Genomic DNA, 16,077 nt, shown 5'->3' on the forward strand with positions numbered 1-16,077 from the left:
CACCTTTACTGCCATTTGCAATGTCCCCCAGTCACATAACTCAGTTTGCAATGTTTTTTACTAGTTTCCGTCAAAGAAGAAAAACAACTATTGAGGAAATTGATTTGCTTAATGACTGTGGCATTTACTTAATGATCACCAGAAAAAAAATGTTTAAAAATTGTGGCCAGTCATGTGATCCCTCTACCTACAACTGCAACTTCTGACCGTAATTCTGGGCTCAATTGTGGTCATAAGTCAAGGGCTATCTGTATGTTTATATCCCAACACAAGATATACAGTATTCTTCCCTTGTGATAACCCTTAGCATATCTTCACTGATTATGATATAATGAATCTAAAGCGTGTAGCAGACTCATGGCATGAATAAGTGTCCATGGGCAGCTTATGAACAAAGATTTCAATTTTCCATTTCTTTTATGGAATGGAAAACAGCTCAACTTTCTTGATTTTATTAGATCATGCTCACTCTCCTTTGCTTTTCAATCTTAATGATGTTAGTATCTCTTATCTTCTGCTATCTGCACTTAAATGTAGGTAGGCAATGAGAGGTCTTTTTTTTCTGAACCATGCAGCCAGGAATATATATGGTCATTAGATGAAATCAATTATCATAAGTAGTAACTTGAAAACTATAATTTCTTACTCTTGTGTAGATTTCGTTTTCAGGATGAACAGTGAAAATTGAAAAGTCGGTGCATTGTGTATTTTTAAAAAAGTGTATTAAAGTAAATTAAGGCTATAATCCTATGTTCCCACTAAAAATAGTAGGTGTTATTTCTGAACAGACATGCTTACAACAGCATTGTAAATAATAATATCATTCACATTGTACTTAATGAAACTAGCATTGATATCTTGTTTTTTTTAAAAAAGAGGACAGTATTGTTAATAATGGAATAAAAAATAATTTTCTTTGTACTCCCATCTATAGCTGGTCCTTTGGAGTTGCCTCTTTTTGAATTGATACCATCACAAAAACAGGTGGTTTTTCATGGTGATCGCTTGCCATTTCAGTGTACAGCAACGTACCTCGACATTACGACACAAGTACATTGGTATCGTGATGGTCATTTGGTTGAAACTGATGATGAAAGAGGCATGTTTGTGGAGGAGACCATAATACATGACTGCTGTTTAGTTACCCGGTAATGTATTTTTATTTCTGTATTTATTAATAGATGTGTGTTATATGACTGAGATTGTTTATGCTACGCTTTTAACCATGTGAAAATTGGAGCCTGAAAAGGTAGTTCTCCTATCAGTATGTTGATAAAAAAACACTTTCTTATTTATTAGCTTCCCTTCATATTCAAACAAAATATGAAGAAGCCACTTCTAGCAGACACAGTGCATTTAGTACAGGCAATTTTTAAAATTTAATTATTGAAATTTGTTACAATATATGTCAATAATATCAAATAAAATCAGTCATCCATAAAACCCTTATAGCACCTATTGAAATGAACTTTCTTCTTGATGCAAATCCAAAACTATCCTGCACTAGAGAAACCATATATGTTTCTTGCTCACCCTCAGATTGGCTCTCTCCAAATCCAGTTTAATCATAAAAGGGGAAATACTGATTTATTTTTTTCTCTGGGTGCTTATCTCAGTGTCTATGCTTTCTGTATGTACAGTACTGTGTTTAATTAAGTAGTCAATAAAATATGTCTCAGGTTTTGTATACTGAATATTAAAATGCTCCACTCTCAGACTTTATAAATAAGTAATAGAATATTTCTATTATAGAGTAATTCTATAATCCAATTTTGGATAGGCTGTGCCATAATTTTGCATGAATAACTGCAGGGGAAAGCCAGATTTTTTTTTCTCACTGAATTTCTGTTATGTAAGTCATGAAGTGCTGGGTTGGTTTTGGCTTATACTAATCTAAAGATTTAGATTACAGATTAATCTATATTAATCCAGTTAATCTAATCTAAAGCAGCAATTATGACTCAGATTATCTTGTTAAAATTACCCATGGTATTTGCTCAGTGTCTCCATAGATGCAGTAATCCACTGGGAGCTAGATAAAAATAAAAATTAAATTTACTAAAAAATAAAATAAAAAGGTAACTTAAAATGTGCCTATTTTTCTTTATTATTTATTCATATTGCTGTACCATTTTTCCAGTAATGGTACTTTGCCTGAAACATTAGTCGACATTCAGTTATTTTGTTCTTCACAAATAAATTCATCTCCACATTACTTACAACTTTAAAAAAAGTTTTTTAGCATTTGCTTTCTATATGAGAAACCTTGGAGGTGGATAGGTTCAGCAACAGTCCCTGCTAATAATTCTCAAAGTTACGTGTATTGGAGCAGCTAATATAAATGTGTTAAGATCCTGAATCTTCATGGTTTATAAAGTTTTTGTTGAATAAAATGGTCCCAGAGCTATGAGGACCTGCCAAGTTGTTTTAATTTGTGTGTATTTCCTTCATATCAAAAGGCAACTATTATATTCAGATCATTTTTCAACTGCAGGACACTGTAGCAATAAAATGTAGCAATGAGATATACAGTAGAATGCTGAATTATGTTCTTTATTATATGGTAATTATATTTTATGGTCTACAGAATTGATTTGATACATGTTTAAAAATGTCGAACATGGAACATACTTAATATTGCAGCATGTTAACAAGAAATCAATTTGTGTAAAAAGATATGCTAGATTCCAGCCCTAATTACATTTACAGTAGTCTAATTGAAACCAGTTCTTTTAGGCTTGACTAAGTTAAACCCTTCTAAGGTCAGCGGATCTATTCCAAGATCTTCTGCTAAGATCAGATCTAAATCCAGTTAATGTTGATAATTTAATTGATTCCGTCATCAACCAGTGCTTAAATTACAATGTTGTTACAGTGACCTTAGTTCCATTTTTGGAGCTGCACCATTTTATATGTAAAAGAAACCTAAGCTATTAAACTGCGATTCCTGACTTCTTTATTATGGTGATTACATAAATAAATGTGATCAAATTACAATGACTTGAGAACATATAAGACAACCAAATTACTCCCCTCTTGGTATTCCTGTAGCTAGTTACCCTTATTTGTACTATATATGCAGGCATTTCAGGAGTGTTAACTAACATTACACTTCAGAATTCTGTTGATTATTTTTTAAAGCAATAGGTCTGGCATAATTCATAGTTCAAACTGATAAATCATTATAGTGCTTTTGATATCTGAAAAAATAATTTATCTCTGTAAAACTCCAATTAGGGAGGTCTTTTCAGGTTACCCTTAACTATAAAAAGGCAAAGGTTCCCCCGCACATGCGTGCTAGTCGTTTCCGACTCTAGGGGGCGGTGCTCATCTCCGTTTCAAAGCCGAAGAGCCAGCGTTTGTCCGAGGACGTCTCCGTGGTCATGTGGCCGGCATGACTAGACCCCAAAGGCGCACGGAACGCTGTTACCTTCCCACCGTAGTGGTCCCTATTTTTCTACTTGCATTTTTACGTGCTTTCGAACTGCTAGGTTGGCAGAAGCTGGGACGAGTAACAGGCGCTCACTCTGCTACGTGGCACTCGGGATTCAACCCGCCAAACTGCCGACCTTCTGATCGACAAGCTCAGCATCCTAACCCACTGAGCATATAATCTAATTTAACTTTTTCTTTTAGTGTTGTCATAGAAACCGGAGCAGTATTTACTGCACACTTGATTGTTTAATACATATAGACACTAATTTGTTCTTTCCAATCTAATGGATTATTGGAAAGAAAGAATGTAAAGACTCCCAGGATTTTGTTTGCCTATCTTTGCCTGTGTGCATCAGTAAGATAAATCAGCAGGCAACAAAACAGAATGGGACCAAACTGATGGTGGTAAAAGAAACTAGTCCCCTCCCCTAAAAAGTTTTAGTTTAAAAATTGGCAGGATCCATCCAGATGCTTCAGAGGAAAAATTAAATTACAATTTTTCCTTCCTTTGGGAAATGCAAACGAGTAGAAGCATGGAATGTTGCTGATGGCTTCATTCTAAGCGAGTGATGGTGAACCTATGACATACATGTCAAAGGTGATATGCCATAATGATTTGAGTGATAGGGCAGCATTCACCAGTATCCCACACCAACTATATTCTTGTGCAATTTTTGGAAGCTGCAAAGGCCACCCAAGAAAGGGATGTGTCCTCCTGAAGTACTGCTTTTTGAGTGGCAGTGGTGGCACTTAGGATGAAGTCAAAGCTTCTATTTTCTCATTGCTGCCTCATTGCAGCTGTCAAGTGCACTATGTAAAGTGATTTAGAGCAGGGGGAAGATAATATCTTTTATTTGGTGTGTGTGTGTGTGTGTGTGTGTGTGTGTGTGTGTGTGTGTACATGGGGTGGGGGAGGAGAGTGAAGTTAGGCTTTTTTTTCCCAAATTTTTGACACACTGAGCCCAAAGGTTTACCACCACTTTTCTAAGTCCACCCTGCTGGTCACATGACCTGGTCCAGAACATATGAATCCGCTCTGTTCTTTTTAGTACACTCAAATATAGGTGCAGCAGAGATGTATTCACTCTAATTAGAACCACACATGCACAAAGACATCCATCCTGATTAAGCTTTCTAAGGTTGATCTACATAACAACTTTCATAATACTTTCCTTGTGTCCCGGAGCTGGAAAATTCTCCTGTTGTCTTAACTCTTGCTGCATGACAGCACACCTTACTAAGAACTTAGCAGCTGTATTGCTGTCCATGCAGTTATAATGCATGGTGCTATAAGGGGAATGATTAATAGTTGCTCTTAAATAAGGTTTGAATATAATCAACGATTGTTGTGATTCAGGGTCAGCCTGTGGGTTCGGCATTTGGGTCGGACGACTCAGAGGAGGAGGAGGGGGGTGTTGGAGAGGTTGCTGAGGCGGTTGGAGAGCTTGCTGATGAGAGCCCTCAGCCAGGCCCCTCCCACCTGGTCACGACGCAGACCCAGCTGTGTGAGCCTGACAGCGTGGATGAAGATGACCCACAGCTGGCCCTGTTCAAGGACGCCCGACGCAGGAGGCAGTCAATCAGGAGTAAACAGAGGAAGGCAATGGGGCACCTCGGAAGGAGGCAGAGAGAAGCCACGCCCTGAACTGTATAAAAGGGGAATGCGTGGGAGGGCTGGTTTGCTGAAGGCAACCGTTTGAATAGTTCCTGTTTCATGGTTCGTGTTTGCTCTCTTTGCTCTGTTTATGTTTTTATGTTAATAAATTTGGCAGGCTTAGTTCCAGCCTCTTGCCTTCTTGTAAAAGGGGTTGTCCCTGCCTTATCTGCAGGGCCGGTAGGCTGGTACAGAACAACGATAAGAAGATCCACCATCAACTGCCATACAGAAAGAGTCCTAGGGCAGGCACTCTGTGGTCTAGATGTGCCGCCCAGTCACATTCATTTTTTCCAAAGGAATTTCTTCCATATTAATGATCATAGGGTGGCAGCAATGTTAGCCTCAATTGGGTTATTGTACTCTGGTTTACATTGGGCTGCTCTTGAAGAACACGGAGAAGGTACAGTTGGTGCAGAATGTGGCAGCTTGAATAATTACAAGCACTCCTTGATTTGCCCAAAGAACACCAGTACTTTGACAGCAATTCTGAGTGCTGATTTTGATCTTTTTTTTTATTTAAAAAGTTTTACAGTACATTTTAACTTTATCAATCCCCCCCTCCCCCACCCCTATCTAACCCTCCCTATCCCTCTCCCCCATTCCCCCCTCCCCCCCGACTTTCCAGAGCTAAATACAGGGTATAGAAACAAAAGACAAACATAAGCATCCATATGCTATCTACAATAAACTATTAATTCTATCACCCTCTAGCTCATGTAAAATGATTACAAACAATATTAATATTACAGATAAAAAAAGAAGAAAAACAGAAAAGGAGCTTTACTCAAATGCTAAATGAAATTTCTTAGTCCCAATCCTTATTCATATTAATTTCAAAAAAGAAAAAAAAACTTTCATCTACTATTTACCTCTAATTTCTAAACAAATTCTCAATTACGCGCCAAAAGCGCCTATCTCTATTAACCTTATTAATCTCAACCAAACTGAACTATGATCAAAAATAGTTCTTGCGTATATCACGCCAAATGTCTCACAATTCCAGATCATCCTTGAGTTCAAATAAAAAAAAAAACCATTCCAATCTCCAATGAAAAAAAAATAAAAAAATTAAAATTTTTTATAATCCAATTAAGTACCCTTTATATGTAGTAAATTAAGTAAAGTCAACTTGTTAATTAGGAGCTTGCGCACCAAATCTTAAATTCAATAAATACTTTTGGACCATAACCCTAATATGCGTTCCTTGCAACCAAATAACATCAGTCTTAAATTGTTTTGAATATTGAAAGACTTTCTTTCTCCTCTATGATAAATTTAATCCACTGACATTCTAAATTAGAAATTTAGTCACCAATCTTGACACCCCAAAGCTTTTGGAGCACGTCTGAAATGGCCCCTGTAACTTCTTTGGACCGCGCCCCTCCCACAGCTTCACTGTAAGTACGCTTTGGAGGTTCCATAACTTTCTGCTGGTCTCGCTCCTGCTCTCGTCCAACTCGTCTTAGGGCGGCACGCGACATCCTCTGCTCTCCAGCAGCATCCGATGAGACTGTAACTTGATCCCCTCCAACACCATTCTCCTCTGTCTGTCTATCTGCAACATCTTGAGGCTTTCCCTCACCATACCCCTTTGCAGCTTCCAGAAGTGATAGGGGGGTTGCTTTTAATACGTTGCTGTAAAAATCACGTGCCTGGGCCACAGTAACCAGACGATGTCTTTTACCTTCGTGCATCACCACCAGTCCGACTGGAATCTCCCATCTAAACTTGATATCACATTTCTTAAGTTCCTGTGTAAGAAATGCAAAATCTTTCCTTCTCCTTAAAATCTTTGGAGGAATCTCTTTTAAAACCAGGACTTCTTGCTCAGCAACTACCAATTTAGTATCATAAGCAGCTTGAATGACTTCATCTCTAATTACTCTCTTTGTAAAATAGACCACCACATCTCTGGGTAACTTCCTCTGTCTTGCAATCCATGAATTTACACGAAAAATTTTATCCATGCTTCCCTCAATTTCAGATGCTGGCTGGCCCAATACCACTTCCAAAGCCTCAGAGATCAGCTGCTTTAAATCTTCTTTAGGATTCTCTTTTAAGCCCCTGATTCTAATAGCATACTGCATCTGATGGTACTGAACAAGGCTCAATTCTCCGTCCATTTTGTCCCTTATATTTTCATTCTCTAATACCTTTACTTCTAATATAGAGTTCTTTTGACTGAGATCCTCCACTTTTTCCCCCAGCTGTTGCACACATTCAGCTACACTTTCAATTATAGACAACATGTCTACCCTCATTGCTCTAAACTTCTCTTCCATCTTCTCCAATTTCTCCTCCAGCTTTTTCAACTTTTCATCCATCGTATCAGACATTAATTGTGAATGCTTTTCAAAGGCATCTTGTAAATCCATAAGCGTCAATGCCGGAGGAGGTGCAGGAGGAAGCAAAGCTTGCAACGAGGTCTGCTGCACCGGGGAAGACCCCGCACTCCGAAGAGCTTTAGAAGTTTTGGCCGCCATCTTTCCCCACTTTCACTTGTTGCGCACTTTCACTTTAAAGCTATAAAATCCATTGAGCTAGAGAATAAAAATAAAAGTCCACATCACCATGACCTCCTGTACTGCTCTGCCTGCATCTTGATACTCAAAGGTATTTCCTTCTGGCAGGGGTGGTTGCTAACGCCTGGCTCTGCTCCAAAAATCACGGAGCAGAGACGCTGCGCAGCTCGGAGCAACCCAGGCTTCGGGGGGGCTCAATCCTTCAGCCGCCAAAACTCACAGCTCAGGCGGCCCCGGAGAGCTCAACCCCTACCTGGGGCCTCACCCCCTCCTCTTCTCCCGAGGAGGGGGCTTCAAATCCATCTAAACAGCTGATCGGCGCTGTTTACGATAGATAAACACAGCTGCGGAGCGGACAGCCCGGAGACGGCTGTCTTCGGCGCCGCGTCGCCACCGGAAGTCCTGATTTTGATCTTTAAAGCTCTTCATATTTGGACATCTGTGGGACTCTGAATTCCAGTTGATATCTGCCTATCCAACAAAGCAGAGTGGCCCTTTCATTCAAGCTGTGCCATTTTTACAGACCATAGAAGTGCGCCTTTCCCAATCACTGCCCCATTTCTATGGTACAATATTCCCTCAGATGGTTCTTTCTTTCCTGTTTTGTTTTTCCCTCAGGAAGGCTATTATATCATAATTATTCCATTAGGTTTTGGGGACTGGAATGCTCTAAACCTGTTCTGTCTAGCAGTAGAAGATCTTTTGATTTCTGGTTATATTAGCAATTGTTTCAGTTCTATAAGTAATTAAGCAAGAAAAATCTCCTGTATGGAGAACTAGTGGAGGAAAAGCGCCCCAGAGGGAGACCAGAGTTGCGATATAAGGATATCTGCAAGAGGGATCTAAAGGCCTTGGGAATGAACATTAACAGCTGGGAAACCTTGACCTCTGATCACTCAGCTTGGAGGCTAAAGACGCAGCATGGCCTTCTCCAATTCAAAGAGACACTTGTGCAGCAGGCTGAGGCAAAGAGGCAGTCCCGGAACTAGTGAAATCTGGGGGCTGGCCAGGGGACAGATTGTATCTGTCCTCGGTGTGGAAGGGACTGCCACTCTCAAATTGGCCTTTTTAGCCACACCAGATGCTGCTTTAGGACCTCTTTCCAGAGCACGATACCATAGCCTTTTGAGACTGAAGGATGCCAATGATGATAAATAATATCACCAACTTGTTTTGCCCATCCATGTCATCTACTTTTCCCTGTGATCCGTAACGCCTATGCTGTGTAGTGTCCACCTGCAGAATTGCTCACCTGTGCACCCCTACCCTCCACCTGTAGTTCTTTCAGTCATAGTCACATGAGGTCCTCCCAAAAAGACCTGCACAGTCCTGGGGTTAAAGAAAGCAACCAGGGACTTCTGGTTTCCCATTGTGGCTGCTGGGGCCGCTGGAAGGTGAGCTCCATCTTCCGTGTTCGGTTTCACTCTGCTGGGGGACCCTGGAAAGGGTTGAAAGTCGTCTTGTAGGGGCGATGAGCAAGGAGGGGACCCCCGCTTGATCACGGTAGGGCAGCAGCCCTTCCTCTCGATCCGGGGCAGTCCTCTAAGCCGGCAAAGACTGGCCATAGTAATATGGCCCAAACTTACTACCAAGCACTTCAAAAGCAACGTGAATGAAACTGGGTGAGATCCGATCTTCTCTTTACCCTAAGTACTTTTTTTTCCTATAAAAGCTGCCTGAAGTATATCTTTCCCCCTGTGAGGAGAGAGGGAAGGGAATTTCTATCCCACCCTCTAAGAATAGTGGCGACTGAGTACCCAGGGAAATTAAAGCACTAAGAGAACAACTTTAATCTAATTGGATTTATATGTTCCTGAAATTTGGGGACCAAAAATTTTCCTATTTTATTGGAGACTTTTGCGTTTATCTACAAAAAAGAAATAAAATTGGAAAAAGGATTATAAAAATTTTGGACTTAAAAATTTTAAATGGCATCGGTGACATCTTGTGGCGAGGTTTGGTATTATTGTTATTTCCTAAAAGAGACTTGGTTCGAAGCCCAGACCTTAGATAAGACTCTTCTGACCTTGGCATCACCTGTGAGAAACTCAGCTGTAAGAGAACAGCTGGGCAGCATAACTGGCCTACTTGAACTGTGAATGTAAACCTTTACTGACTTTCAGAATTTTATGTGGGGAATTGCCTTCCTATCTCTTTATCTGAGGAATATTGGTTACTATATGAGATGATGAAATACTTTGGACTATAAAATCTTGCTTGACAAGCGATTTTTATTACAAAGACTATTTATAAACACGTGAAAGAGATGGATGAAGACCAGGAAGAGATCCTTTCCATGTTGAAACCAATACATGAAACCATTCTTTCAGCTTGTGATAAAATAAGACCTAACATAAAAGATCAGGATGCCAGCTTAGATACACAAAACCAAACTTTGACTACAACCAAAGAACTAACAACACAAAAGATAACAGAAGAAGTGGAACAATCAAATATTAAGGTAGAGGACTCAATTGACCAACAAATACAGTTAATGGAAAATCCAAAAAAAGGAGTGACAACACTGAAAATGGAAAAGACTTTCTATATAAATCAGAAGAAATTTGAGAAAGAAGAACAGATTGAATGGAAGATAAACATATCAGGGGAATCATGGGGAATTGGAGTAAAATAGGGAGACATCTTAATGAATACAAAAAATGACAATTAAGTGGTGTCCTTTATTTCAAATAACATATATAATAATAGAGATCTATTTAACGATCTAAAAGCACTGATATGGAAGCCTAGTTGGCAAAGGAAGAAAGCCAGAATAAGGCTGAAAAAATCGGGGTTTTGATTTATTAGAGGGGATTTCATATTATTAATTAGATGGTTAAAGGGAGGAGTTGAGATAAGGGGAATTCTGGTCATTAAATTTAAAATATTTGGAAATTAGTTGAAGGATTTTATCTGTTTAATATTTAAAATTAGACCTTAAAAACAATTAATTATTATGAATACGTTTGATTTATTGATTAACCCAGGTAATATATACAATGGTTTTGATTTATTAAAGGGGATATTGTATTATTAAGTACATTTAATATGGTGGGAAATAGCTAACTTTTAGGAAATAGAACAAGATTATATTCGAATAGATAAAATGTGTATTTTGGATATTAGATTCTGTTATGAATTGAGATAAGGGAAATCTTGGTTACCTAAAGCCTGAAAATTATAAATATTAAAGGTTAAATTGAAATATTGATGGGAAACTAAAAATTGGGGAAAAATTAATAGGATATGGATTGTTTATGAAGATTGAATGTAAAAAATAAGATATGTATCGGCTAAAATTTATTGATAAATGTAATAATGATGTTTTTATTGAGTTGATATAATAAGAACTGTATTAGCTTAAATACGAGACAGTAAATGTTAAGGGAAAAAGAGAGGAAATATTTGATGTTGTAACTTGAGATTTGTACTAAAGATTTTGTTACTTACTTACTTACTTACTTATATTTATTTATTTATTTATTTATTTATTTATTTATTTATTTATTTATTTATTTATTTATTTATTTATTTCAATATATATACCGCCCTTTTCCCGAAGGACTCAGGGCGGTTTACAGGGCAAAATTAAAACAATACAATATAAAAATTAAAATTAAATTAAATCAATAACCCCAAAATTTAAAATTAGAATTTAAAAACCTTAAAACCCCTCAGTCCAGGCCAGCTAACTCAAAAAGCCAGGTTTTTAGGTCCCGGCGAAACGAACGAAGGTTGGGGGCGATCCGGAGTTCCACCGGCAATTGTTTCCATAGGGCAGGCGCGCCCACAGAGAACGCCCTCCCCCTGGGCATCGCCCGCCAGCATTCCCTGACTGGCGGGACCCTGAGGAACTATTGATTAACCAGCCACCACGTTGCTTTTTAAATACTTAAATGTAAAATTGAAAAATTAATAAAATACTATATAAAAAACCAACCAGGACTGCTGGCATTGCCATCATTAAGTGATGTTGTCATTTGTCACTAGACTTTATAACTGTATTGCTTAGGGACAGAAATTATGATCCATCATAACCCATGGATTACCTGTACATCATTATAATTCAGATTTTTCATGATTGGAGCATATTATAAGCCCAGTAAAATAAATATGTAAATAATAGTGGTGTCCCACAATTTTTTTTTACAAAATAATCAATTGGCTACTAAAAGGTAAAGGTAAAGATTCCCCCGCAGATGCGTGCTAGTCGTTTCCAACTCTAGGGGCCCGTGCTCATCTCCGTTTCAAAGCCGAAGAGCCAGCATTTGTCCGAGGATGTCTCCATAGTCATGTGGCCGGCATGACTAGACGCCAAAGGTTCACGGAACGCTGTTACCCTCCCAACATAGTGGTCCCTATTTTTCTACTTGCATTTTTACATGCTTTCGAACTGCATGGGACGAGTAACAGGTGCTCGCTCTGCTACGCAGCACTCAGGATTTGACCCGTCAAACTGCCGATCTTCTGATTGACAAGCTCAGCTTCCTAACCCACTGAGCCACCATGTCCCTTTACAATTGGCCACTAGAGGGCAACAAAAAGTAGGTAGGTTCAGTGTATTTTGGTGCTCTTCTTTTATTTCCTTTAGATTTTTAACCCACTCTTTTTTCATCTAAACCTCAAGGTAACAAAAATATTCCTTTCTGCTCTTATTTTCTGTACAACAACAACAATCCAAGGAGGTGGAATTGGGCTGAGAGACAATAACTGATCCAAAGTCACCCAGCTGTTTTTTCATGGCTAAAGCGGGACTAGAATTCACAGTCGCCTTAATCAATACACTAAACTGGCTCTCACCAAGCTTTCTTGTGGTCAGCTGGAGTTATCCAACCCAAATTTTATCCCTGGATAATGGTATTGGAGACATTGAGCTTAAGAAAATACTTTATTGCAAAGGTGGTTCTACCCTTCAAAGTACATTGAATAAAGTAACTGCAGAAACTGGAATTCTGATCTCCTTTGTAGCGAGAGTATGTTGAATGCAGAGGAGGGTCTATCTTTAACATGTGTAGGAATCCCTGTGACTACCTGCCCTATAGTTTAGCACAAATAGAACTGGTGTTCAAGATAAAGAATGATGGGTGTGTGGTGACAATTTATCATGAGCTTTGGGTTGCACTATATGTCAGTTAAGGCAGCAACTACTTTTAAGTCAGACAAGAAATCTACTCATAGAAAGAGAAGAAAACGCAAAGAAATTGTCTGTGAAAGCTAAAGTTCTGGTGTCCATCACAGCCAAAACAGAACTGTAGAAAAGGCTCCTAGCCCAGTAACTGCACAGAAAATGGTGTCCCCAGAACAGAACTGATTGACCAGTTGAAAGCAATTGGCAAAACAAATCATTGACACCAACTAGGTCCTCAAGTCTTGGTCCTCTTCCATGCACGTTAGGATGACCACATGAAATGACTTGTGATATAACATTCAAAACATTTATTCTACACCAATACACCCAAACCTATCTTTGGGCTGCCTTAGCAGCAATTTGTTAGGGGATATAAGTGACTGTGAAGACATCTCTTCAGGAAATGGAAGAGGGCCATTACATATGTACAAACAGAGAGGCAACACATATATATCTCCCTAGATTAGACCCTTTGATATTCACAGTTTAAAAAAAATAGAGCCAATGCAGTGCCGGTTTGTGGTTAAGGTGCTGGATTAGAAACTAGAAAAGTATGAGATGTAGTTCTTTTTTAGGAAAGAAGACTTTGGGGCAGTCATTCTGTCTCAGCCAACTCATTGAACAGGATGGCTGTTGTGGGGAAAATATGAGGTAGGGAGCATCATGTACTTACATCATTTTAAGTTGTGCAAAATAAAGGTGAGGTATAAATACAATAGCAACAGCAATAACAACATTTATTCTTCAACCCAATTGCTCCCTGCAGAAAAGGAACATGCTACTTTGTGATACAGATGAAACTGGAGACATGTCCTCTGGACACTGCAGATAAAAAAATGAATTTCTTGAATCACTGATTCAAGAAGCTTTCAATTTATACGTAGATCACATTTTAAAATTTTGGCATATAATAGTGTTTGCATTGTGTTGAACTGCCAGACTTGTTTAGAAGTTACATAATACTGGCATTGAAACTATGAGTTTCCATTACGAGTTACCCACATATTTTTAAAGCATTTGAAAATAATTTATATTTCATACGTATGGTAAACATGCTACAATTAGCTAAAGTCCATGTGTTTTTGTTTACTATATCATTTCAAAATGCATTATTGCTTGTAAAAAGGATATGGTTGAACCACGATGGAAATATAAATCTGTTCCAAATTGCTTGAAGCAGATTTTTGAGAAGGGCAAAATCATTCTAGGGCAAACAATTATAAAGGTAAGTATGCTAGATTTGTATGGCTTGTTTGTTTATTTTGTTTAAGTTTTTTTTTTAAGAAAAAGTAGTAGTTAGGCAATATTTAAATTGAGTTGCAATCAGTACAGTTCAAAATATGTAAATATTCTTGTGTTTACTAGGTTATTCTCTTTGTTGATGAAAAATGAACAATGGCAAGCATCCAACTGCAATATTTTGATAATATATACATTAAGAATATTTTTATTATATTCTTGTTTTTTGACATCCATTTCTTTCAGAGTTAAAGTCACAGTATGTGCTAAAGTCACAATCTTGTGGATGTTTTTACTCGGATTGAGATTTCAATAGGTTCATTAAAATTATTTGGATTTGTTCTATGCTATGGTCTCTTTTAAAAACAGACTGCAAAAATTAAATCTCGATGGAGAAAAAAACTTACATTTATTTTAAAGTGCACATCAGCTATAAGGATTGGACACTAGGAGAGGAAAAAAAAAATATTCCTTTTGAAAAATGTCAGTTTATTTTCATAACTGATATTCCAAGACTGACTTCACGTCTAACACAACTATATGATAAACCATGCAGTCTTTCCGGTGATATAAAGCTGTAATGATAATTATAGTCAAATATCTTCATCAAATATAACAAAATCATGCCAAAATTATATTACTGTGCTTCGCTGGATGGTATTATTGGTCTATTCTGACATATGGTTAGAATTATCAGGTACCTGGTAAGACTAAAATATACCTTTCAGTCACTTCCGGTGGCTATGATTGTTTTGCTAACCATCGTTATTTCAAAACTTTATGAAAAGTTAGTTGCCTTATATTCTGCACCATATGTGATGATTTCCTGATTTAAAAAAATAGGCAAGCCACTTTGGTGGAGAGGCTAATGTCTTCACTAGCAGACTGTCAGCAAAACTCATTAATAGAAATGACAGTCCTTTTAAGATTTTGAAGCCAAAATATCTTTAGATGTTGAACAGTTTTAGAAAATGTAATTGTGTGCAAATTCTACACACTATTTTATTACTATTTCTAATCTGTGTTGAAAATGTGGTGCAAAAACAATAACAAAAAATAAGTACCATAATCTAATAAGCTACTAGTGTCTCTGGGTAAGTGATCAGCTAAGAGTAGTTATGTAGCAAAATGCTGGAAATTGATAAAGACATGGCAATTGCTTGTGTAAGTAATACAATATTTTTCAAATACCAATGCTAGCCTACCTCAGACCAAACTATACAGATATGTGATAATCATAAGTGACCAACGATTAAGTTAAAGCCAAGATTCAATTATTTAAGCTCAGCTAGGTGGCAGCATCTACCAGACAGTTGAACCCTGTGAGTCCTTGGGTGAGAGAACTGTCACAAATCCCGGAGCTTTAATCAAAAGTGAAAAGCCAAAAATGTGTGTTCTAGGAAAAGGCAAAGCAAAAAGAAGTCCCAACAAAGAAGAATATTTGTACCTCAGGGTTGAAATGAGGCATCCTTGGTGTTATCTGAACTTGGTTGTTTTCTTGCAGACCTTTCATTACCCAGACTAGGTAAAATCATCAGTGCTAGTTAATCTACTTCGAAACATTCGTAAGAAAAGAAGGTTCGGAGAACACCAGGAACCCCTTAGAAAGAAATCCATATTGTTGCCAAAAACAATATGAAATCAACATGAATTGAATCTGACTTGAAGAAGTCTTGACTTCACAATCTTGTATCTGATAAGATTTGATTCTAAACCAAACTAGCTGATCAGTGCTTATATATGCAAAAGTTAGTGCGGATCATGGGATAAGACCTAATCCAATAAGATGAGATCAACAATGTCAGTAGCATATTAAATTACTAATCGTATGTTTGACTGGACCAGTATTGTTTTTATTTATCATCTAATGAAAAGATCATGAATCAAATTGGCATGTTTGGTAGCTCTGATAACACGTAGGTTTGAGTATGCAAAAATATGTAAGAGCTGCAAATAAATTTGTTTCCTTCATTCTGTTATAAGATAGTATAGTATATCATCATCTTCCTATTTGGCTTTTGAAGAAAAACATGGCATGGATGAATGGATAGATAGATAGATAGATAGATAGATAGATAGATAGATAGATAGATAGA

The 16,077-nt window shown here is 37.7% G+C and overlaps 1 protein-coding gene across 1 annotated transcript in view; it reads left to right on the top strand.

Annotated features, from left to right (window-relative positions):
• ADGRA1 (adhesion G protein-coupled receptor A1) overlaps positions 1–16,077 on the top strand; it is a gene marked incomplete at both ends in the record, with an annotated part of 483,384 nt that overhangs the window by 232,613 nt on the left and 234,694 nt on the right. Inside the window, one exon of the mRNA XM_081329555.1 lies at positions 935–1,148. Coding sequence (XP_081185681.1) covers positions 935–1,148 — 214 coding nt within the window. The remainder of the gene's footprint in view (positions 1–934; positions 1,149–16,077) is intronic.

This window comes from Vipera berus, assembly GCF_964194415.1.
Source record: "Vipera berus genome assembly, chromosome: 5".
NCBI lineage: Eukaryota > Metazoa > Chordata > Lepidosauria > Squamata > Viperidae > Vipera > Vipera berus.